At 41.0% G+C, this 23,072-nt stretch overlaps 2 protein-coding genes across 2 annotated transcripts; both read right to left on the bottom strand.

Annotated features, from left to right (window-relative positions):
* Positions 1–5,532: 5,532 nt before the first annotated feature.
* Positions 5,533–17,533, bottom strand: LOC105030955 (tryptase-2). The gene is made up of 5 exons (XM_029123042.2): positions 17,454–17,533; positions 17,126–17,288; positions 14,871–15,139; positions 11,753–11,892; positions 5,533–6,497 (listed from the first exon to the last, which is right to left on the bottom strand). Exons 1-5 carry the CDS (start codon positions 17,503–17,505, stop codon positions 6,327–6,329), a joined length of 795 nt encoding a protein of 264 aa, XP_028978875.2. The 5' UTR covers positions 17,506–17,533; the 3' UTR covers positions 5,533–6,326.
* Positions 17,534–19,048: 1,515 nt separating this feature from the next.
* Positions 19,049–21,060, bottom strand: LOC105030951 (tryptase-2). Its single transcript, XM_013131857.4, has 5 exons — positions 20,950–21,060; positions 20,532–20,706; positions 20,151–20,434; positions 19,821–19,954; positions 19,049–19,549 (listed from the first exon to the last, which is right to left on the bottom strand). Exons 1-5 carry the CDS (start codon positions 21,017–21,019, stop codon positions 19,367–19,369), a joined length of 846 nt encoding a protein of 281 aa, XP_012987311.3. The 5' UTR covers positions 21,020–21,060; the 3' UTR covers positions 19,049–19,366.
* Positions 21,061–23,072: the final 2,012 nt, after the last annotated feature.

Below are 23,072 nucleotides of genomic sequence, written 5' to 3' on the forward strand. Positions count from 1 at the left end.
TCTTACACCTTGCCCTCCTCTTACACCTTGCCCTCCTCTTCCTCTCTGTCCATCTCTTCTTATATTTTATACTCTTTCTCTTTCCGCTATACCATTGCCCTCCAATCTATCCATCTCTTCTCCCTCTACTCCCCTATTTTCTCCTCTTCCTACATCCTCAACGCTTCTTTTTCTTGCTCCTACATCCTCAGCTCTTCATTTTCTTGCTCCTACATCCTCAGCTCTTTTTTCTCTTGCCCCTACATCCTCAGCTCCTTTCTCTTGGTCCTACATCCTCAGCCCTTCTTTCTCTTTCTCATGCATCCTCAGCCCTTCTTTCTCTTTCTCATGCATCCTCAGCCCTTCTTTCTCTTGCTCCTACATCCTCGGCTCTTCTTGCTCCTTCTCCTACATCTTCAGCTCTTTGTGCTCCTTCTCCTACATCTTCAGTTCTTCTTGCTCCTTCTCCTACATCTTCAGCTCTTCGTGCTCCTTCTCCAACATCTTCAGCTCTTCTTGCTCCTTCTCCTACATCTTTAGCTCTTCGTGCTCCTTCTCCTACATCTTCAGCTCCTCTTGCTCTTCCTCCATTTCCTCTTCTTCTCTCTCTACCCTGTCCACCACCTCACACTCTTAAACCTCTTCCTTTTCCACTGCTCAATAGTCTTCTTTGTTGTCTTTCTCTTCCCGTTTTGTAGTTGTTGTAATTAAGAAATTGGCTTTTTCTGTGTTGAGTGGATTACTGACTCATCAGATATCAATTTGGGGTTAATTGAGGACATAAGGTGTGCAACTGACTATTTCACAATTCACAGAGTTTTGTTTGTTGTGTTTTGAAAATGGTTCAGAAATGCTTGTGATCTTTGTGAAGACCAATGAAAAAGCTCCAAATGTCTTTCCTGATATATTATAGATTTGGTTGGCTGTATGAACGGCTGTGATAAAAATAGGGAATTTTGTGCACAGTGTTTTGAGAAAATTATGCTTTTGATTTGTAGTTTGTATGAAAGGAAGGAGAATTTACTATCTGTTTAGGACAATTACAAAGTGCACAGATCACTGTGTTAAATGTTTTGAGAGCAGTTACCTGAGATTGGAGAAATGTACCAAATCGATTGAGAAAAACTGTAAATGATTGTACGAACAATGACACAGTGAATTTATCCGTTGTGTGTGATCTAAATTAACGTTTCAATTGTATTTCACAATAAATTAGTTTTTTTTAACCAATGATTGTGCAAGGTCAAAATTTCTTTAAAGATATGAATCCACAATGTAATGTTTTGAACATAGGACAGTCTGTGTTACAAGTGATGACCATTTTGGTTTTGTTTGTTATGTTTGAAAAATTGTACAATGCTTGTGATTTTTGTAAAGATCAATAAAAAGAGCTGCAATAGTTTTTTCCTGTTATATAAAAGTTTTGGTTGGATGTATGAACTACTTTGAAAACATTTGAGAATTGTGTGCACTGTGTTTTGAGAAAATTATGCATGTGATTTGAAACATATTAAATGAAGGAAAATGTACAATCCGTTTAGGACAATTACAGTGTTCAGATCACTGTGTTAACTGTTTTGAGAGCAGTTACCTGATTTTAGAGAAATGTGTCAAATCGTTAGAGAAATACTGTGAATGGTTTTGAGGCGAGTGTTTGATTTTGACAGAAGAGTCAGGGGTTTTGTGAATGTAGTTTGAAGATTTGGATCTGTGTTAAAAGTTTTGAGAAAATGGGTGAAGGTTTCAAAATGGGTGAAGGTTTCAAAATGGTTGGAGTTTACCCCGGTGAACGAGAGGGTCGTTTCCCTGCGCCTACGGGTCGGGGATAGGTCTCTCACTGTTGTTTTTGACTACGGGCCGAACGGCAGTGCAGAGTACCCAACCTTCTTGGAGTCTCTGGGAGGGGTGCTGGAAAGTGCTCTGACTGGGGTCTCTATTGTTCTACTGGGGGACTTCAACGCCCACGTGGGCAACGACAGTGACACCTGGAGGGGCGTGATTGGGAGGAACGGCCCCCCTGATCTGAACCTGAGTGGTGTTCAGTTATTGGACTTCTGTGCTAGTCACAGTTTGTCCATAACGAACACCATGTTCAAGCATAAGGGTGTCCATCAGTGCACGTGGCACCAGGACACCCTAGGCCGCAGGTCGATGATCAACTTTGTTTTCGTTTCATCTGACCTGCGGTGAAGTGAGGGGCGGAGCTGTCAACTGATCACCACCTGGTGGTGAGTTGGATTCGATGGCGGGGGAGGAAGCTGGACAGACTCGGCAGGCCCAAGCGTACTGTAAGGGTCTGCTGGGAACGTCTGGCCGAGTCTCCTGTCAGAGAGATCTTTAACTCCCACCTCCGGCAGAGCTTCGACTGGATCCCGAGGGAGGCTGGAGATATTGAGTCCGAATGGACCATGTTCTCCACCGCCATTGTCGAAGTGGCCGCTCGAAGCTGTGGCCGTAAGGTCTCCGGTGCCTGTCGAGGCAGCAATCCCCGTCAAGCTGAAGAAGGAGTCCTATCAGGCCTGGTTGGCTTGTGGGACTCCTGAGGCAGCTGACGGGTACCGACAGGCCAAGCGGACTGCAGCCCGGGTGGTTGTGGAGGCAAAAACTCGGGCCTGGGAGGAGTTCGGTGAGGCCATGGAGAAGGACTATCGGCTGGCCTCGAAGAGATTCTGGCAAACCATCCGGCGCCTCAGGAGAGGGAAACAGTGCCCTACCAAAGCTGTTTACAGTAGAGGTGGGCAGCTGTTGACCTCAACTGGGGATGTCGTCGGGCGGTGGAAGGAGTACTTCGAGGATCTCCTCAATCCCGCCGTCACGTCTTCCATTGAGGAAGCAGAGGATGAGGGCTCAGAGGTGGACTCGTCCATCACCCGGGCTGAAGTCACAGAGGTGGTTAAGAAACTCCTCGGTGGCAAGGCACCGGGGGTGGATGAGATCCGCCCTGAGTACCTCAAGTCTCTGGAAGTTATGGGGCTGTCTTGGCTGACACGCCTGTGCAACATCGCGTGGCAGTCGGGGACAGTGCCTCTGGGATGGCAGACCGGGGTGGTGGTCCCTCTTTTTAAGAAGGGGGACCGGAGGGTGTGTTCCAACTATAGGGGGATCACACTTCTCAGCCTCCCCGGGAAAGTCTATGCCAGGGTTCTGGAGAGGAGAATACGGCCGATAGTAGAACCTCGGATTCAGGAGAACCAGTGTGGTTTTCGTCCAGGCCGTGGAATACTGGACCAGCTCTATACCCTCTACAGGGTGATGGAGGGTTCATGGGAGTTTGCCCAACCAATCCACATGTGTTTTGTGGATTTGGAGAAGGCATTCGACTGTGTCCCTCGCGGCATCCTGTGGAGGGTGCTTCTGGAATATGGGGTCCTGGGTCCCTTGCTAAGGGCTGTCAGGTCCCTGTACGACCGAAGCAGGAGCTTGGTCCGCATTGCCGGCAGTAAGTCAGACTTGTTCCCTGTGCATGTTGGACTCTGGCAGGGCTGCCCTTTGTCACAGGTTCTGTTCATAATTTTTATGGACAAAATTTCTAGGCGCAGCCAGGGGCCGGAGGGTGTCAGGTTTGGGGACCACACGTTTTCGTCTCTGCTCTTTGTGGATGATGTTGTCGTGTTGGCCCCTTCTAACCAGGACCTTCAGCATGCACTTGGACGGTTTGCAGCCGAGTGTGAAGCGGTGGGGATGAGAATCAGTACCTCCAAATCCGAGGCCATGGTCCTCAGTCGGAAAAGGGTGGCTTGCCCACTTCAGGTTGGTGGAGAGTGCCTGCCTCAAGTGGAGGAGTTTAAGTATCTAGGGGTCCTGTTCACGAGTGAGGGAAGGATGGAACGGGAGATTGACAGACGGATCGGTGCAGCTTCTGCAGTAATGCGGTTGATGTATCGGTCTGTCGTGGTGAAGAAAGAGCTGAGCCGCAAGGCGAAGCTCTCGATTTACCGGTCAATCTACGTTCCTACTCTCACCTATGTTTCGGGTCCCTCCGGAACACCTTCCTGGCACATTTAAATGTGCTATTTGAATCAATTTGTCATCCGGACAATTGCTTTAGTCTAAACATGCTTAAAGCCAAAAGTAACTGGAACTGCTTTTGAGGATGTCAGTAGAAATAAAAGAGAAAAACACACAGAAAGCTCTTAAAGCAGGGGTATGATCATGCCCCAAAACAATGAAAATGTAATGGCGGAATATGTAGACTAAACTTAAGTTTGAGCATGAAATGCTAGTTCAAATAGTTTATATCTTATCAGACCTAATTATTAGATTGCCTGCATTTTTTTTTACTGACATTACCCTACTGGAAAAATGCACATGGAATAAAAAGACACGCTCTCCCCACTATTTATTGATTCTGCTGTGTGGATATACAAGTTTAGTGAATACGCTTTTACATTTGTTGTTTGAGATTCCTCAAAATAATGTTTTAACCTTCTCACTTCAAAACTCAAACTTTCCCACCAAAAGAGCAGCTCGAAGCTTTCAAAAATGTAAACACTATACACATCATTTCACACTACAGCAAAACAATTGAAAACACAATGCTCAATTTGTGAGAAGGTTCTTTGTTTCATAACTGCCAATGCATATTTTTAGAAACTTTATAGTAATGGATCTTCTTAGATCGCTGCAGAGGATTAGGCATTTAGATTTGTGAGTTTCATATGAAGAGTATAAATCTATAGTAAATTCTGCATGTACACTAATGTAACACAACTCAATGCAAAAACAGAATCTATTGCACACAACAGAACTCTTGAAAACATGATCAGGGTGTGAAGTTTTTTTATTTACTTTATTCACACCACAATCACTGTGCGGCATCATGTCGCTGAGCTGCATCGGGCCACATCACCTCATCCACATTGCAGGCTATGTTTTACTGCATGGCCGGAGCCAAACTGGTACATTCCTGTCATGACTGAAAAGTCAACCCCAACCCCATTTGCAGACAATCCTTGTTTGGACTCTGCTTGGAACAGCTTACATTTGTACTGAGTCACTGTAATACATTTACATTTAAAACGCTTAAAAAGTATTCATAGCAATATTCCCAGAGAGGTCTTTAAAGCACCATGGACATCTCTATGTTAACAAATGTATAGCATATGGCTGCCCTGTATGATGGTCGCGTAGGGCCAAAACCCAGGTCATTCTCACATTGCTGACTTATTTTGACCAGGGATACCATCTGAGTACAGTTGAGTCAGTCTGAGTACTAACTTCCTCTAAGAAACAAAACACAGAAGGGTTTTGCCCCTCCAGGACCAACATTGTGCTTTCCTTTAATATATTTATCTTCAAGCAAATGTTCTCGTTCAAGACAGCCAGAAATAATATTATATTGCATGTTGTTTGATGTACGTTACGAGTTGTAATGCCCCATATTAGTTGTATTTAGATTTAACCTAACACAACATTCAGAATTTACTATGAAGGTTTTAGGATGTGCACCTATTTTCAAAACAATATATGTATAAAAAAAGTATTATTATTTATATTATTATTATATTATTATTGGGATAAATCTCTAACTTTCTTTCCTTATAGTTTGTCTTGGTCATTGGTGATTCTCATCTCCGTGCCTAAGTGGATAAGATTGTCCCCATGCCAAATCAGGCTGATTCCACTGGTTGACCTACCATGGCTTTTGGCTTCATGTCCACTCCTGGAGCAAGAGTTTTACATCTGATGGCAGATGTTCATGGGGAGGTGTTACCCAGAGGCCTTGTCCCAGACATAGTATGTCTGATCATTCCTGGTAACAACCTTGAAGCCAGCCCATCCATCTCCCAGGCAGGGGAAGAGTTTAAACAACTCCACAATCAACTTTCAAGGACACATTTGAATAGAACAGCATTTTAAACAATACACATACACATACACATACAAGAGTTGATGCTTGGAGAATTTACTAGGAGTATTGGAGCAGTAAAAGTTACAAAAAGTGAGCCTGTCAGTGCATGATTTTAAAAGGATAGTTCTGTCAAAATACAACATATTTTATTAGACACATTTCAATATGAATACATGGTTGGGTTTTGGCCACAAAGCTTTTGCATTTGTGATTCAAATCCAATGCAAGTCAACAGTAACAACATTGTCGTTTTTAGCACAATCTTTACTGATCAACTTCATTAAGATAACCAAAGAAACCTAATCAATGCATGAAAACCCATGTAATTGTTTATGTTTATGTTTAAATACAAATGGTTATTTGTCATTTGGTTGAACTATACCATGAAACAATAGTCTCACATACTTTACAATCAGGATTTTGGTGAAAAAAAAGGAGAAACAGAAAAAAAAGAATTTGACTGCTTTCATATGCTGAACAAAACAGTCAGGATGGCTTATGCCTGGGGATTGGAGTTAATAGTCTTTTTAATAAAGTCCAAGTAGCTGGCCACACGGATGTAGTATCCAGGTTTACCTTCTTCACCACAGCCATTCCCAAAACTTGTGATTCCCACCTGGACAAACTTCTCACCAGACAGACAAACTAAAGGCCCACCAGAGTCCCCCTGAAAGATGGACAAGACAAACCACAAATAGTCTGTTTACAGGAAATTAACCTGATTCAGTCAAGACCTGACCCTGCCTAGTAGTCAAATCTGATAAACGGCACTGTTACATGACATTTTCTCAAGAGCAATTCCTGAGGGGATCACCAAGTGCTGTGCTGTAATATTGTTTTAGTTTACGCCATCGGTTTGCTCGCTACTGTAACTCTGCAAACTCAGCAATTGCGTGTGTGAACCCTACCAACATAAAACAAGCTGACTGGATTAACCTCACATTACCTACGTGCATCAAGTGCTTTTCAGACGGTAGACACAAACACTTGCCAGCTGCAAACACTGGTTGATGTTTCCGTAGTTAGCTAGCAAACATCAGCAAAACGCTATATAACAAAATGTGACCTGTATTTCAATGCAGTGAAAATATAGACTGGTGACGGTTATAAATCTGTCTTATTGTATTGAGTGGTAGAAGTAAAGAAATGTCTAACATATATTTTGTTTGAACGTTCAATTGTACTTTTCTACCTCGAGAACCTCATTGGTGCTATCCCTGCATTTCATTTGCACATACCACCTTGCCCCTTCAGTTTGCACTGTACATTTAGAATTGCCATTTTACATGAATTCTTTTTTGCACATTCAGAATTACCATTTGCCTCATTGCACAACTATTCAGTTCCCATTTGTACATACATATACTTAATATTTGTACATTTTCCGCCCTCTTCTGCTATTTGCACTTCTGGTTAGATGCTAACTGCATTTCGGTGTACTACTCGTATTGTTCAATGACAATAAAGTTGAATCAAATCAAATCTTACTGAAAGTAAGCGACCAATGACAGACTCTGTCAGATACCCACACATGCACTGTACCTGCATGATGTGCCACTTCTGGGGGCTGGAAAAGCAGTGGATCAAACCATTGTATAGGTTTTATTTGACAGAAAAGACAGAGTTAGATATGCTGAAAAACATTGGGCCGGATTCAAACCCATATTGCAGATTTACATCTGCACTAGAACCAGTTGCTTAAAGCACTGGACCAAACTAACTGTTCATACTACATAGTGTTTATAACTAGTGAAGATCTACAGTATTAATCAACAGTACAACATTTTATAAATTGATCATAGTAGATAATCATACATAGAACACTTAAATATAATTGTTTCGCTTCACTGAAGTTGAAGTAGTGTAAATATGAGAATGCAAGTGCCTCCGTTAGTACATGTGCCACTTCCTGTGGGAGATAAGCTCATAGTCTACGAATACAGACTGTTGTCAAGATGTTGGCTAGGCACACAGACATGCATGTCGCTGACTGTTGTCAAGATGTCGGCTAGCCACACAGACATGCATGTCGTTGACTGTTGTCAAGATGTTGGCTAGGCACACAGACATGCATGTCGCTGACTTTTGTCAAGATGTCGGCTAGGCACACAGACATGCATGTCGCTGACTGTTGTCAAGATGTTGGCTAGGCACACAGACATGCATGTCGCTGACTGTTGTCAAGATGTTGGCTAGGCACACAGACATGCATGTCGCTGACTGTTGTCAAGATGTTGGCTAGGCACACAGACATGCATGTCGCTGACTGTTGTCAAGATGTTGGCTAGGCACACAGACATGCATGTCGCTGACTGGGTGTCAGAAAGGGGGAAGAAAAAATGGTTTAGTGTCATCCACATAGCAATTATGTAAGAGTTAGGATATCGGATATATGTTAGGATATCGGATATATATTAGGATATCAGATATATGTTAGGATATCGGATATATGTTAGGATATCGGATATATGTTAGGATATCGGATATATGTTAGGATATTAGATATATGTTAGGATATCGGATAAATGTTAGGATATCGGATATATGTTAGGATATCGGATATATGTTAGGATATCGGATATATGTTAGGATATTACAGAGAAAAGTGACTTGGTTTATAGAGAGAAGGGTAGGCGGCATAGAACCAACCCCTGGGTGACAACAGTAATCCTCTCATGAATCACGAGACTAAAATGCCTCTCCTGAGAAGGTGGAACAGAGGATTTGACAGTCCATAGATTCGAAGGCAGTGGATAAATATAAGAACAGAAGAACAGAAGAGAAGGAGACCTTGTGAAAGAGTCAACAGCATAGTCTGTCAGAGACAGCACCCTTAACTCTTTTGGAAAGGAAATAATGAAGACGGAGATACAGTGTACTGTTTTCACAATACCAACAGTGTGACATTGATACCGATACCAGGTTTAGTACTGAATTTTTTGATACTGGAATAATAGGCTACTTTTATTAAAACTGTACCTTGCAAGATGTTTCATGAATTGGAGCGCTATTATAGAAATCATCTAAACAGTTTCCCTTTGGCTATAACGTAGCATTTCACTTACAATATCATGTATTCATCTATAAACATTTTCATCAACACTTCCACATTGAAATACATATTTCACATTTAACCTAGCCAAAATAAGCAGTAAATTGTACAGTAACAAACAAGTAGTTCAATGTTATGAACTCCAAAAATGAATTCTTTAAAATCATGACGACAAGGCATGGTGTTGCTTATCATGAAGTTACCTAGCAGTATCCAGTCTCCCGAGGGATCATTTAGGAAAGAATTTGCTGCTGATTAGAGGGGAAGGACTATTGCAAAGCAGGAAGTTACTTTTTTTTACATTTATCAATATATCTGCTGAAAGGAACCTCTGCAGCTACATCTAAAATTGACTTGTATTGCGATCGGTATAATATGGAGTCTTAACAAAATGAAACAAAACATGACAACATTTTCCAGATCTTGCTTGTCCTTCAAATCACACCTAATGTAATACTGTGAGCTTTTTGATATGCAACAAAACAAAACTTACTCTTTCTGGCCTGACCTAACTCTTACTGGCCAAACCTTACTCTTTCTGGCCAACTGATACATCACCTGACTGGAATACAAACTCCAGTCAAAGTGCCCAATGCTCTTTAAAAAAACAAGGGGCGATACTTTTGATGGAACATTGATATAACCATGTGTCTGAAATGTTTAGTTTATAGCTTTTCTGAAATGCCAACTGTGTAAAATTGGCCATAGTGGTAAGGGCCAAGTTCATTATGTGCTAACAAAATAATGAATTAGCTTGGGCACTTAACATATTACAGTGGGGTGAACAAGTATTTCATACACTGCCGATTACAAAGCATGTCGAAGTCTGTAATTTGTATCATAGGTACTCTTCAACTGTGAGTGATAGAATCCAGAAAATCACATTGTATGATTTTTAAGTATTTAATTTGCATTTTATTGCATGACATAAGTATTTGATTTATCAGAAAAGCAGAACTTAATATTTGGTACAGAAACCTTTGTTTGCAATTACAGAAATCATAAGTTTCCTGTAGTTCTTGACCAGGTTTGCACACACTGCAGCAGGGATTTTGGCCCACTCCTCCATACAGACCTTCTCCAGATCCTTCAGGTTTCAAGGCTGTCACTGGGCAATACGGACTTTCAGCTCCCTCCAAAGATTTTCTATTGGGTTCAGGTCAAGAGACTGGCTAGGTCACTCCAGGACCTTGAGATACTTCTTACGGAGCCACTCCTTAGTTGCCCTGGCTGCGTGTTTCAGGTCGTTTTCATGCTGGAAGACCCAGCCACGACCCATCTTCAATGCTCTTACTGAGGGAATGAGGTTGTTGGCCAAGATCTTGCGATATATGGCCCCATCCATCCTCCCCTCAATACGGTGCAGTCGTCCTGTCCCCTTTGCAGAAAAGCATCCCCAAAGAATGATGTTTCCACCTACATGCTTCACGCTTGGGATGGTGTTCTTGGGGTTGTACTCATCCTTCTTCTTCCTCCAAACACGGCGAGCTGAGTTTAGACCAAAAAGCTCTATTTTTGTCTCATCAGACCACATGACCTTCTCCCATTTTTCCTCTGGATCATCCAGATGGTCACTGGCAAACTTCTGACGGGCCTGGACATGCGCTGGCTTGAGCAGGGGGACCTTGCTTGCGCTGCAGGATTTTAATCCATGATGGCGTAGTGTCTTACTAATGGTTTTCTTTGAGACTGTGGTCCCAGCTCATTTTCTAATAATTGCGCCAACAGTTGTTGCCTTCTCACCAAGCTGCTTGCCTATTGTCCTGTAGCCCATCCCAGCCTTGTGCAGGTCTACAATTTTATCCCTGATGTCCTTACACAGCTCTCTGGTCTTGGCCATTGTGGAGAGGTTGGAGTCTGATTGAGTGTGTGGCCAGGTGTCTTTTATACAGGTAACAAGTTCAAACAGATGCAGTTAATACAGGAGAAGAACAGGAGAACAGGAGGGCTATGAGTGGAGAACAGGAGGGCTTTTTAAAGAAAAACTTACAGGTCTGTGAGAGCCGGAATTCTTACTGGTTGGTAGGTGATCAAATACTTATGTCATGCAATAAAATGAAAATGTATTATTTAAAAATCATACAATGTGATTTTCTGGATTTTTGTTTTAGATTCCGTCTCTCACACTTGAAGTGTACCTATGATAAAAATCCCTCTACATGCTTTGTAAGTAGGAAAACCTGCAAAATCAGCAGTGTATCAAATACTTGTTCTCCCCACTGTATGTGGATGTCTGTTAATATTTTTTGTATGGTGTTTCACTGCCTAGGATAGTAACATCATACAAAATTAGGAAGTTTTTTTCACTTATAGGACCCAATTATGTTTTTGTACATTAACAGGAAATAGGTTTATGTAAGATATCAGGCTGATATTATACCCAGAATTTATAAAACTCAAAGGCAGCTCTTGTGGCATTGTCTAATAAACGTAATTTACCCACTTCTGTGGCTTGTCTGTAGTGGTGTAATCAACTAAAGCACAAAGCTAGGAATGTTAAAAAAAGATGCCCTATTTAAACAATTCAAAATCTGAAGTAATGAATGTAGGGGATTTAAATGTTTTCTTATTTATAGATCAAATTGGTCTGATCACCAATTTATTTAGTTCTCTCTTTCTCTCTCCTCCAAGCACTATGAGCCACAGCCCAGATGGTCAGGCGCATCACAATCTTCTCTCACCCCACTATTGTCAGTGGATACAATGGCAGTGTTTACTTTTGTGTTGTGGAATTATCCATTTTTAGTTGTTGTTTTTTTTGGTCATCGCAGTTAAAACCTCTACAGCACATTTCCATTATGTTTTAGGGAGTGGCTATTTACCAAAGGGTATGTGTAGGGAAAACCGTGCTTGTAGAATTGATGCATTACCTGACAGGTGTCCTTTCCTCCCTGCAAGAACCCTGCACAGATCATGTTGGAGGTTAGTTTGGGATACTTGTCCAGGCAGACAGTCTGGTTGAGAATGGGCACTTTGAGCTCCTGTAGGTTTGAGTTACCAAACAACGGTTCTGGAGAACGGCAGAGAGAAAAAAAGCAGGGTCATTAGTACAGGGGGGATTTAAAAATGACATTCCACATTTTATTTCAGGATAAAGAATACGTTTATTTTTGTTCAAATAGATGCTCTGAAAGTATGTTAGAACCTAGACAAACACTATTATTATTATTCTTTTCATTTTAATTAAGGCTACATATAAACAGGTAGAGAATCAGAGAAACCCTGGCAGAATAGGCATTCTGTGTAAAGGTCTGCTCTAACCAAAGCATGGTAATTGAATATATGGCCCAATTATTGGTACCCCTGCAATTAGTACAAAGTTCACCCTCCTCTTGCCAAGATAACAGCAGTTTTTGACTAGAATATTTGATGAGGTGGGAGAACACATCAAGGCATCTGAGACCATTCACACATACATCATCTCTCCAGGACTTTCCGAGACATTGGCCCTCACCATCATACCTCACAGTGGGGACTACTTTTCTGGTGGCAAAATGTGACTTTTGTCATATCTATCAGACTATACAACCCAGTTCCAATCAAAGTTGCAATTATGTTTAGCAAACTCCGGATGCCAATGTTTATGTCTTCATTAGAACTGAGGCTTTCATCTGGTAAGACATCAAAATAGCTTACTGGCATAGAAGTTGTGACTAACTGTAGATTAGGAGAGCTGGTGAACAAAAGGTACATCTAAATTCTGCAAATTGATCCTTGGGAGATTTTTGCAGGCAGGAAGAATACATTTGGGTTTTACCAGGCATGTTCCACAGTTCCAGCTGAGGTACAGGGGAGATTTGCCTAAGAGGGACTTGCTGGTACGAGTGAGTCTGGCCATTTTACCAGCGTGACGATCAGTGATAAGTGCTGTAGGCTGTACTGGTTACAAAGTGGATGACGTAATGGTATAACGGTGGCGGATGTAGGTCTGAAACAAGTGAGCAAATCAAGTACCAAGATATTGGTAGGTATCAACATATTCTAACTTTCTTACCACCACTTGACCTGTCAAAGCTGCAGCTGAAAGTCTTCTCTTCACAGTTGAAACTGAGACCTACTTTGACCAGTGTTAAGCTGAAACTGAGACTTACTTTGACCAGTGTTAAGTTGAAACTGAGACCTACTTGGACCAGTGTTAAGCTGAAACTGAGATCTACTTTGACCAGTGTTTAGCTGAAACTGAGACCTACTTTGACCAGTGTTAAGCAGAAACTGAGACCTACTTTGTGTTAAGCTGAGCTTGTAACTGTTGTCCTGTGAGTCCCCAATCACGCAAGCTGTTGACTCTGTTGAAACTTGTCTTCTGGTTCTGTTCTGGTTTTGGGTCTGCCAGACCTCTTCATTAGCGTAGTCATTTTCCCTGTTGTCCATGAATTGCACGGGCTGGCGTGCTTTTCTGTTGGGTTATGGGGGTTTTCGTCTTCCTCCTGGAGTTGGGTTTCATTTTGCTGCCTAGGGGTAGCGCTGCCATCGGGATCTGTCACGAAGGGTTCTTTGGTTTCCTGCTGGAGGCCACGAGTTGGATTTGGTGTTCATGCAGTGACTTTGACCACCTTCGCTGGAAGGGCTTGTTTACTACTGTGTTGCCTCTCCTCTTCTTTTAACAGTACTCTGTAAGCATTTTTTAGTGTTTTTCAATTCAGCGTTTGTGAAATGATGAGATCAATTGCTGTTTTTCTGAAAGTCAAATGCTTTCCATTCTTGCTTGATAGAGGATTTCAGCTGCTCAACAGTTCAGGGTCTCCTTTATTTTATTTTTCTGTTTTCAATGGGTGATGTCTGGACTGCAAGCAGAGCCATGCAAAGAATGTGGTTTGGCATTGTCTTGCTGAAATAAGCTAGGCCGTCCCTGAAAAAGACGTCTGGATGGTTGCATATGTTGCTCCATAACCTGTATATACTGTTCATCAGTTTTATCATTTGTTACAATAGAAAACGGTGCACCCCCCACATGCCTCAGCATCCAAAGTCTCCCAGAGCACGAGTCAAAACCACCACCGGACTACAAAAACTAGGTGTGCAGCGACAAAACATGTTGCCTGTTCAGACACACTTGTATAATGAAAAGATGTATCTTCCCGAGATTACCTGTGGAATCTCAGGGGGATTTAATCCATAATTGACATTCACAAATACGCACATAGATATGTACACATACACACTCATTTATACGCACCCTAATTTTATTCTGGTAATATGTTTAGTTCCATTCCTCACGATTCTAAAGAGGCAACCATCTTTCCCACTTGACTAACATTTTTTAATTACCAGCAGCAGTATATTTCTTGGTCTTATGATGATTCTTTACAAGATATTAGAATCTGTTGAATCTGAATCAGCTCAAGGCAACCACCAATGCAGTTTTGAAAATGTATGTTTTACCTAGGAGAAGAATCATGTTTTTAATTGATTGAGCATTGCCTCTAAGGTCACACAATATGACTCTCTCTAATGACCAGTCTTGAACATGAATCCAGAATTCCTTTATTTTCAGTTGACTGTGATGAGGTCTTTTTTAAAAAAAATTTCAACAATTTCTCTTCATTAAGTGAAACAATATATGGGGCAAGCAAATGACCTGGCCGGATTGTGGACCAGGCAAATGAGGCCGGGGACCGGGAGCCTCTGACCATTAGGGGCCTCAGGCTACAAGCCACCCCGATGGCTGATAAAGGTCCAAAGCCTTTAGGGCAATCTACTGTGAAATGTAGATAGAGCAATAGCCCTTGAAAATGCAGAGCACAGCACATCAAGTGCCCCTGACTACCAGGGTCCCTCAACAACCCATACCAGGGTCCCTCCACAACCAATGCAGGGGCCCCTCAGTCCTGCCTCATCTACCAGGGCCTCTGACATATTAACGTGTGTTTGGTATTTGATCTATTTAATATTATGTTTTTAATATTATCAAAACAGAGATTATGAAATATATGCACCTAAGTACCATTTATTTATCAAATAATGTATATATGAGATGCTGTAACTTACTTCCATGTTCGACATTACCCCAGCCTGTCACCCAGCATTCAGATGTTTCGTTGAATACGTCCTTTGGTTCAGGAAGATCCATTGGTGCAACCCGGGTTTCAAATTTGACAGGAGGATTCAGCTTTATAAGGGCGATGTCATTGTCAAAATCTTCAGAATTAGGGTGAAAAACAATGTGTGACATGGTTCGATTAAACGCTTGTTCCTCCCTTAAGAACTTTGCGCTGCGGACGCCCAGATAAACGTAGGATGACTCCCGATTAATTTTTCTTCATTCAGAGACAAAAAAACAGAAAACATAGTCAATTTCATACAGATCTTTCTCAGCTTCTTAGTAGTTGATCATCTCTGGATGATTACAGGACATTTATGTGTAAAGGAACATTTACAAGACATTTCATAACTTTATTTCACATTCATCTATAGGAGGCCATGTTGTAGCCGGAACAGTACCGTTATGCAGTGCAACACATTCTGACCATGGGCATGGTTTTTATCCAGTGGTTATCATACAATACATCACTGTATTGTAGGATGCTCATAAATAAATCTTTGGAAGCCATTTGGCAATTCTGATACTTGAAATATTCTCTGCATTTTAATTCCAGAGAGCTAACCAGGGACGTTTTCCTAGATGGCTCCAATCAGGACAGACAACCAATAACATGGATCGCGAATGAGTTTGTTACACAGTAGTTTACCATGTTACCATGTTCTTGCACATGGTGTGACAATGAAGTCAGCTGGGTTGAGTGCAGCCAAACCTGAGGTAATTGACAGTGGTATCAATTGTTGAAACCTTCACAAATGGGTTACTTTAAACGTATCTCACTACTGTGTTAACCACCATGTTATCTGAATCTGTATGCATTTGCACAAGCAGGACAGTACAAAAAATTTTATTAAATTAAATGTATTCTATAAAATGTATCTAAAGATACGTAGCCATATACATTTTCTTCATTTTGGAGTTGACAAAGACACTATTCTGGTAACCATATATGGTATCTGAAACTCAATAACTAGCTGTTGTGAACATGGATATGAACCAGAAAAGGAACCAGGCAAACCTAGTTCAGCCGTCCCGAAATTAGAAGGGATGAATGTTATTGTCCATGGCTGGTTTCAAGCTGTGGTTTTCTATGTGGCAGAATGTGTCTTTAACCATTACGCAATTTAAACAGCAGGAATGCAACTTTAACCTCAGCCATTAAATTTATGCTGAAATTACATGGACAAGTGAACATTTATTAACAGAACTAAAGTGTACTCTTGTACAAAGATTACTGTAGATGGCTAACTAATAAATATACAGCCTACCTGTAACGAAACAATGACTCCAATCACTCCATGGCTAGTTTGTATCTTTAGAAAACTATAACAGTATACATTTTTTCTTTTTATTAAGCTGCCAGTTGTGGACCTGTGAGGTGTCTGTTTCTCAAATTAGACACTAATAAAGTTGTCTAATGTATTTGATCTTGCTAGAACCACTAACATTCTGAATATTGGATTTCACTAGAATCAATTATAAAAGGATTTGCTAAGATCTGATTTGGGATCCCACTGGAACCATTCAAATCCAGGTCTATCTAGAAACAATATGAAATCTTGCTAGAACCCTTACAACTCTGGTGTACATAAAACCAATATTGGATCTTCCTAGAACCTATTGAAATGGTTCTAAAAGGATCAACCATTCAAATTCAAGTCTCTCTCAGCCCCAAGGTCTTACGCTGCTATATTATTGTGCTGGGGATGTCGGGTCAGTTCTCCTTCTCCACAAATCCCTGTAGATCTAAGAATGCCTTTTCTAAATTTAAAACTTAGGAGGACTTGAGGTCTTGGCCCACACCTGAGGAGTACCAGGCTTGAAAGACCCATTGCTGTCCCTGTCCAAAGTCACTTTTCTTTTCAGGATTTACATTTTTTTCAGGGATCAAATGCTCATTAATTAAGGAATGAAAAACAATACTTTGCTTCAAGAGCATGAATGAGGGATTAAATGAATTTTTCTTGAGATACACCCCTTAATACATTTGAAACACCTACCATTATTAAAACTCAACATATTTGTCTATTGTGTTTTCCTCCTTAACGAGGAGAGAGAATAATTAACATATACAGCTAGACCTACGCATTACTGCATGTCTTCCAACTCTGTGAACTTTGTTTTAATCTTGACACATCCTCAACAGTCGCAATCCACACAAGTTCATGGGTTCCACTGCCTTCACACATATGAAGAAACTTACTTCATACAGTGTGCCGAAGTGAGCACCCACTCCTCATTAAGGAGAGAACCGCCACAGGCCTTTACGTCACCTGTGATCTTCAGGTAGGCCATCCATGGCCATCTGCCCTCGGGAGCATCCTGTCCCCCGACAATAGTGCTTCGAGCCCTGGGCACAGATGACCCTGGGGAACAAAACAGTGGAGAACATCAAGAATAAACCCTTTTTTTGTATCCGATGTAAATAATACAATAACCATGAACCATTCTACACGTCAAAAGAAATACATTTCAATACAAAACATGTATTAATTACTTAACTAATGAAACTGTAGTTGTCTTGAGCTCACCTGCGGCCTCACAAACCAACAGAACTAAAAACAGTTGTCCCAAAATGCCCATAGCTATTTGTGTGAGCACGCAGCCAACCAGACAGCTTTGTTATAGACAGACACAAAATGACTGACTGGTGTTCACCTTTATTGGAGTGCATGCTCAGATGATAGCGATACAATGTGGTATCAATGCCACATTCAATCTGATTACCAGTTCCAGTGCCAGCATGCTGCTTATCTGGATTGCTGATGAAATACAAAGTGCTGTGTTACAAACCACTCAATTTGAATAAGAGGACTGAACACATTTTGGGTTTTTTGATCCAGCCTTGCTTAACAACCCATTGCCAGAACAGGTTTCGTTGTAACTGCTTGGTTACTGTTCTGTGATATGAGATGTTACATGTGTTTGAAGTTAGTGAATGTATTACTTTTGAGTATTTTGTGTTTGGGGTCATGCTGGGCTGAACTGATGGTCTAGTCAATTAATCAATTAACTGCATTTTATAAAGCCCATTTTACATAAGCAGTGGTCACAAAGTGGTTTTACACCCAGCCTGAAACCCCAAAAAGCAAACAACAACAAGGTATTGAAGCTGAGTGGCAAGGAAAAACTCTCTAGTAAGGTTGGAACCTACAAAGAAATCTCTGGGCTCTGAAGTGTCTTTTGCATTGATAATAATAAAAAAAAAACGATAACCATTGAAAGATGGAATCTGGATACATAAATTAGTAAAATATATATTGGTTTGAGTATTGAGAACTTTTCACCATTCTGTGTGCTGTAAGTACATTTTTGGAAATGCTACATTTTATCTACTCACTTTAGCTTAAATGTCTCCTTCAGTAGTGTAATCTCTCAATGCTGATATTTGAAAATTGTGCATGTAACAGGGCTGGGGTGTGTGGGTAATTGTGATTGGCTCTGGGGTTGGCTGACGTAGGTTGGCTGTGGTATATACTGCAGATAAATATCTCCTTCAGTAGTGTAATCACTCAAAGCTGATGTTTTTTTTCCTTCCTTTTTCATTGAGTAGTGTGGTTTGTTGCTGATTCCAGATCTGCAAAGCTCTTGAGACTTTTTGAGGGCAGGGTTATGCAAGTTGTGCTTTCAGTTAAGTCATTCTACGCCCCATCATTTTGCTTGTATTTGCTTGCATGAGGCCTCCCTGTGGGGTGGTGTACCTAGTGAACTGTGTAAATGTATTTGGTTGATATTTAAGTTCAGAGCAAAATTATGAATATTGTGCATGTAACAGGGCTGGGGTGTGTGGGTAACTGGGATTGGGTCTGGGGTTGGCTGATGTAGGTTGGCTGTGGTATATACTGCAGATATTGAGCCTGAGGGATATGGATAAATATGCTAATGAAATTATAAGATGAGCACTCTAGGTTTTCATCTAAAGAAGTACTTTTAGAAATTATTTCAACAACAACAAAAAGGCTATATGGAATACATTTTAGTGTTTTTTACAACATACACTACCATTAAAAGGTTTTGGTCACATTTTTGAAAGAAAAGCAAAATCACTTGTAGACACTATTTTAAGGTTGACCATATACTTTAGCCACACAAAATGCAGTTTAAACAAAAGACACACGAACACAGCTTGATGCTTGCAGAGTTTATTAAAGGATCATCAGAGGATTAAAGTCACAGTCAAGCCTATAAATAGATGAATAAAAGCCTCATTTTATCTATGAGATCAATGCATGTGCTTCTTGTCATAATCCTTTAGGACTAAAATGTAGCTACAAAAAGTAAACTAGAACAATGCATGAGTTGCTGCCATATATTTTTCTTTGATATAGGATAAGGAAATCAATGTCCATTAAGTAATCACAAAAATTTACTTTTTTTCTTTCTATTCAGCTGTGAAAAATAGATTAAAAGAAATGTGACTGTTTCATGTGAAAAACAGGACTACTTAGGCCTTAGCAAAAGCCTTCGTGACAGGGTTAATGGTCCCTTTGATGAAGTCCAGGTAGCTGGCCACCCGGGTGTAGAGTCCAGGGTTGTGTCTTGTAGTACAGGAAGGCCTAAAACCTATGATTCCCACCTGGAGAAACTCACCAGCAGAGACACACACCAATGGCCCACCAGCGTCCTCCTGAAAAGTTGACAAGACAAAACACACGTAAGACTATGTATGTTTGTGTGTGTGTGTGTGTGTGTGTGTGCATGCATACAGTACTGTGAACAAGTTTTTTCCCCTTTTAGATGAATTCTTGTGTCATTCAGGTTCCCTTTGTTCAAGACTTTAATTTGGTTGAAGACCTGAAAATATTCACTGACAAATCGAAGAGCAAAAGAAATGTAGCAGTTTACAAAGGGAGAAAATCCTTTTCCACAGCACTGTGTTCCTTGAAATCATGCCTTACCACACAGGTGTCCATCCCACCCTTCCTGTCTCCAGCACACATGAAGTTGGAGGAAAGGTGCGGGTACACTTTGAGGCAATCCTTCTTACTAACAATGGGTATATTCAGCTGCTGCAGAATCCCATCGCGTGGTGCTGGATGGCATGACAGTGAAGGACAGGGATAGAATGAGTAATATATTGACAGGGAGAATGTCAACATGGGTCTAGAAAATAAACTACGGGATTGAGAGAATACAATAAAATGTATGGAAGGAGACCTGGAATACAGGAATGTAGCAGGACCAGATAGTCGTGTGTTAAATGAGGTTTTTGCAGTGCTACAGCTTACCGCCATCCGTGGTTTCACCCCAGCCAGTCACCCAGCACTCAGACGCAGAGCTGAAATTGTCATCAGTTTCTGGCAGTTTTACACGCCCAACCAGTTTTGTCAAGGCCACACTCTGATTGACCTTCACCAAGGCAATGTCATTTACAGGAACGTTACTCAAGAACTTATAGTCAGGGTGAATGACAACTTGTGATATGGCTCGAACAACCACATCGGGGTCCTCCAGCTCCTCTAGGCTGTGTACGCCCAGCAAAACGTAGGACTTCTCTGGAACAACGTCATCGCTAATTTATTCAGACAGGCAAACAAAAACACAAACATTATCAATAAAGGGCCTTTTTGTTTATACATTGGTTTAAAAAGACAAACAAAGACACCTACGGGTCCACACAGTGTGCTGCAGTGAGCACCCAGTCTTCATTAAGGAGAGAACCGCCACAATTCAAGGTGTTTCCCTCAGCAGAACTGGTCTTCAGGTAGGCCATCCACGGCCATTTGCCCTTGTAAGCTTCTTCGCCCCCTATGATTGAGCTTCGAGCCTGGGGCACAAACAGTCCTGGGGAGGGATGATGAAGGGTGAAGGAGTCACAGTTTGTATCTCTACTGGAACCTCCAAATGTTTTTTATTTCACCTGACATACTCAGTACTAACTTAGCTATCAATGAGAAAATGGAAAGCCACTCAAAAAAACTCAAAACATAGATTGCAATAAAACGTAGGTAGACCCATTAGTAAAATAAAGCAAGTTTGTCTGCCTGACTTTCAAGAATCTCTGAAGTAAAATTTCATTGACCTCACCTGCAGCATCATGGACAGATAGAACTGCAAACAGCAATCCCCAAAAGCCCATTGCTCTTCCAGTCAGCATCCAACCAACCAGGCAGAGAGACACAAAATGACTGACTGCTATCCAGCTTTATATATCCTCAAAGTCATTCATTACACATTCAATTTGATTAAGATCTTAGCTCAAACGGTGGGCTTTTAACAGTAGAGTCTAAGCAGCTGAAAAGGACGGAAACAATATTCTAATCTAGATGGAACCCATGCATGGACACATTTTTCATATTCTTGGCTGTCTAATTCTGTAATTGTGGAAAGTGTGCTGTTTTGGATATGCGTAAAATTTTGATATCAACAAGGTTCTAAACAAATTTATTTGGTGTAATGGGGCAACCATCAATGTTGAGAGTGAGGTCCAAAACCTTGTATGTCGTTTTTTTTCTGGTCAAATAGCATCACTTCTGCTACAGTGGATATAAAATGTCTACACACCCCTGTTAAAATGCAGGTTATTGTGATGTAAAAGAAAGAGACAAAGATAACTCATGTCAGACCTTTTTCCACCTTTAATGTGAACTATAACATGAACAATTGAAAAACAAACTGAAATCTTTGAGGGGGACAAATAAAATATAAAAACTCACAATAACCTGGTTTTGGTCAGTCAATAACCATAGTTCCTAAGAAAATATAGCAAAATGAAAAGGAAATATGGTCAGTTAATGACCATATATCCTATTAATTTTGCTATATTTCCTGTTCAAACACATTTCATGTATGTTTTCATTGAAAACGACATATTTAACTGAAAATGATTGTCCTTCAAAATGTCATCAAAGAATCCTCGATTTGCACCAATTACAGCCTTGCTGACCTTTGGCATTCAATTGGTCAATTTGTTGAAGAAGTCTAAAGAGATTTCACCCCATGCTTCCTGAAGCACCTCCTACAGGTTGAATTGGCTTGATGGACACTTCTTACGTACCATACAGTCAAGTTGCTCCCACAACAGCTCAAAGGGTTGAAAACTGGCGACTATGCTGGCCACTCCATTTCAGACAGAATTCCAGGCGACTGGTTCTTCCCTAAATAGTTTTTGCATATTTTGGAGCTGTGCTTTGGGTCATTGTACTTTTATTGGAGGAAATTGGCTCCAATCAAACGCTGTCCACAGGGTATGGCACGGCGTTCCATATTGAAGTGATAGCCTTCCTTCTTCAAGGTTCCTTTCACCCTGTACAAATCTCCCTCTCAACCACCATCACTTCCCCAGACCATCACAATGCCTGCGCCATGGTTGACAGAGGGCGTCACGCACTCCTCCAGCATCTTTTCATTTGGTCTGCATCTCATGAATGTTCTTCTTTGTGATCCGAACACCTCAAACGTATATTTGTCTGTCCCTAACACTTTTTTCCAATATTTCTCTGTCCAGTGTCTGTGTTCTTTTGCCCATCTTAACCTTTTCTTTTTATTGGCCAGTCTGAGATATGGCTTTTTCTTTGCAACTCTGCCTAGAAGGCCAGCATCCCGGAGTTACCTCTTCATTGTTAATGTTGAGACTGGTGTTTTGCAGGTACTATTTAATAAAGCTGCCAGTTGAGAACCTGTGAGGTTTTTATGTCCAGTAAAACTGTATAGAATACAGAGTAAATAACCGTAGATTTGTTTTACTGTGTTATGGGGCATTGTAAAAAAAACACTGGGCAAGGTATGACTTTCTAGCTTATTGACATATTTGAAGGCTATGTGTTGCTGTAACCCCACAGAATATTATAATGCAATAAGAGTGTTTATAGGCTACAGTTCTTGCATCAGAGATTAAAATATATATTTTGTAAATGAGTGAAACACTTTTCAGGCATCTTCTGAGGTCTAAAGGCAATCTCTCACTCAGTGCTCCATTTGGGAGGTCTCAGAAGGTCGTGGAACACATTGGGGTGCATGCGAGAGATGTGGGGAGGTTGAACACATCTTTTCGCCTTCTACGGCATCTTGACTCAGCGAAGAGAACAAATGAACACGAACAAAGCACATCGGCAATGTAAATAGTGGCCAATAAAAAGACTGTCCCAATCAGGTCAGGAGGTGTGGAGGAGGCTAAAACAAGGGGCTGTAGGAATAGACAACTTTATAAA

This window comes from Esox lucius, chromosome 11, assembly GCF_011004845.1.
Source record: "Esox lucius isolate fEsoLuc1 chromosome 11, fEsoLuc1.pri, whole genome shotgun sequence".
Lineage (NCBI taxonomy): Eukaryota > Metazoa > Chordata > Actinopteri > Esociformes > Esocidae > Esox > Esox lucius.

Bases quoted from the DNA above. Each gene is read 5' to 3' on its own strand.
- LOC105030951 (XM_013131857.4), bottom strand. From the start codon at position 21,019: ATGCTGACTGGAAGAGCAATGGGCTTTTGGGGATTGCTGTTTGCAGTT. The intron at 20,707-20,949 runs GTGAGGTCAATG...ATCCCTCCCCAG, and splicing joins ATCTGTCCATGATGCTGCAG to GACTGTTTGTGCCCCAGGCT. The intron at 19,955-20,150 runs GTAAGCTGTAGC...CATGCCATCCAG, and splicing joins GGGTGAAACCACGGATGGCG to CACCACGCGATGGGATTCTG.
- LOC105030955 (XM_029123042.2), bottom strand. From the start codon at position 17,505: ATGGGCATTTTGGGACAACTGTTTTTAGTTCTGTTGGTTTGTGAGGCC. The intron at 11,893-14,870 runs GTAAGTTACAGC...GCCGTTCTCCAG, and splicing joins GGGTAATGTCGAACATGGAA to AACCGTTGTTTGGTAACTCA. The intron at 6,498-11,752 runs GTAATGCATCAA...TCCATCTTTCAG, and splicing joins GAGGAAAGGACACCTGTCAG to GGGGACTCTGGTGGGCCTTT.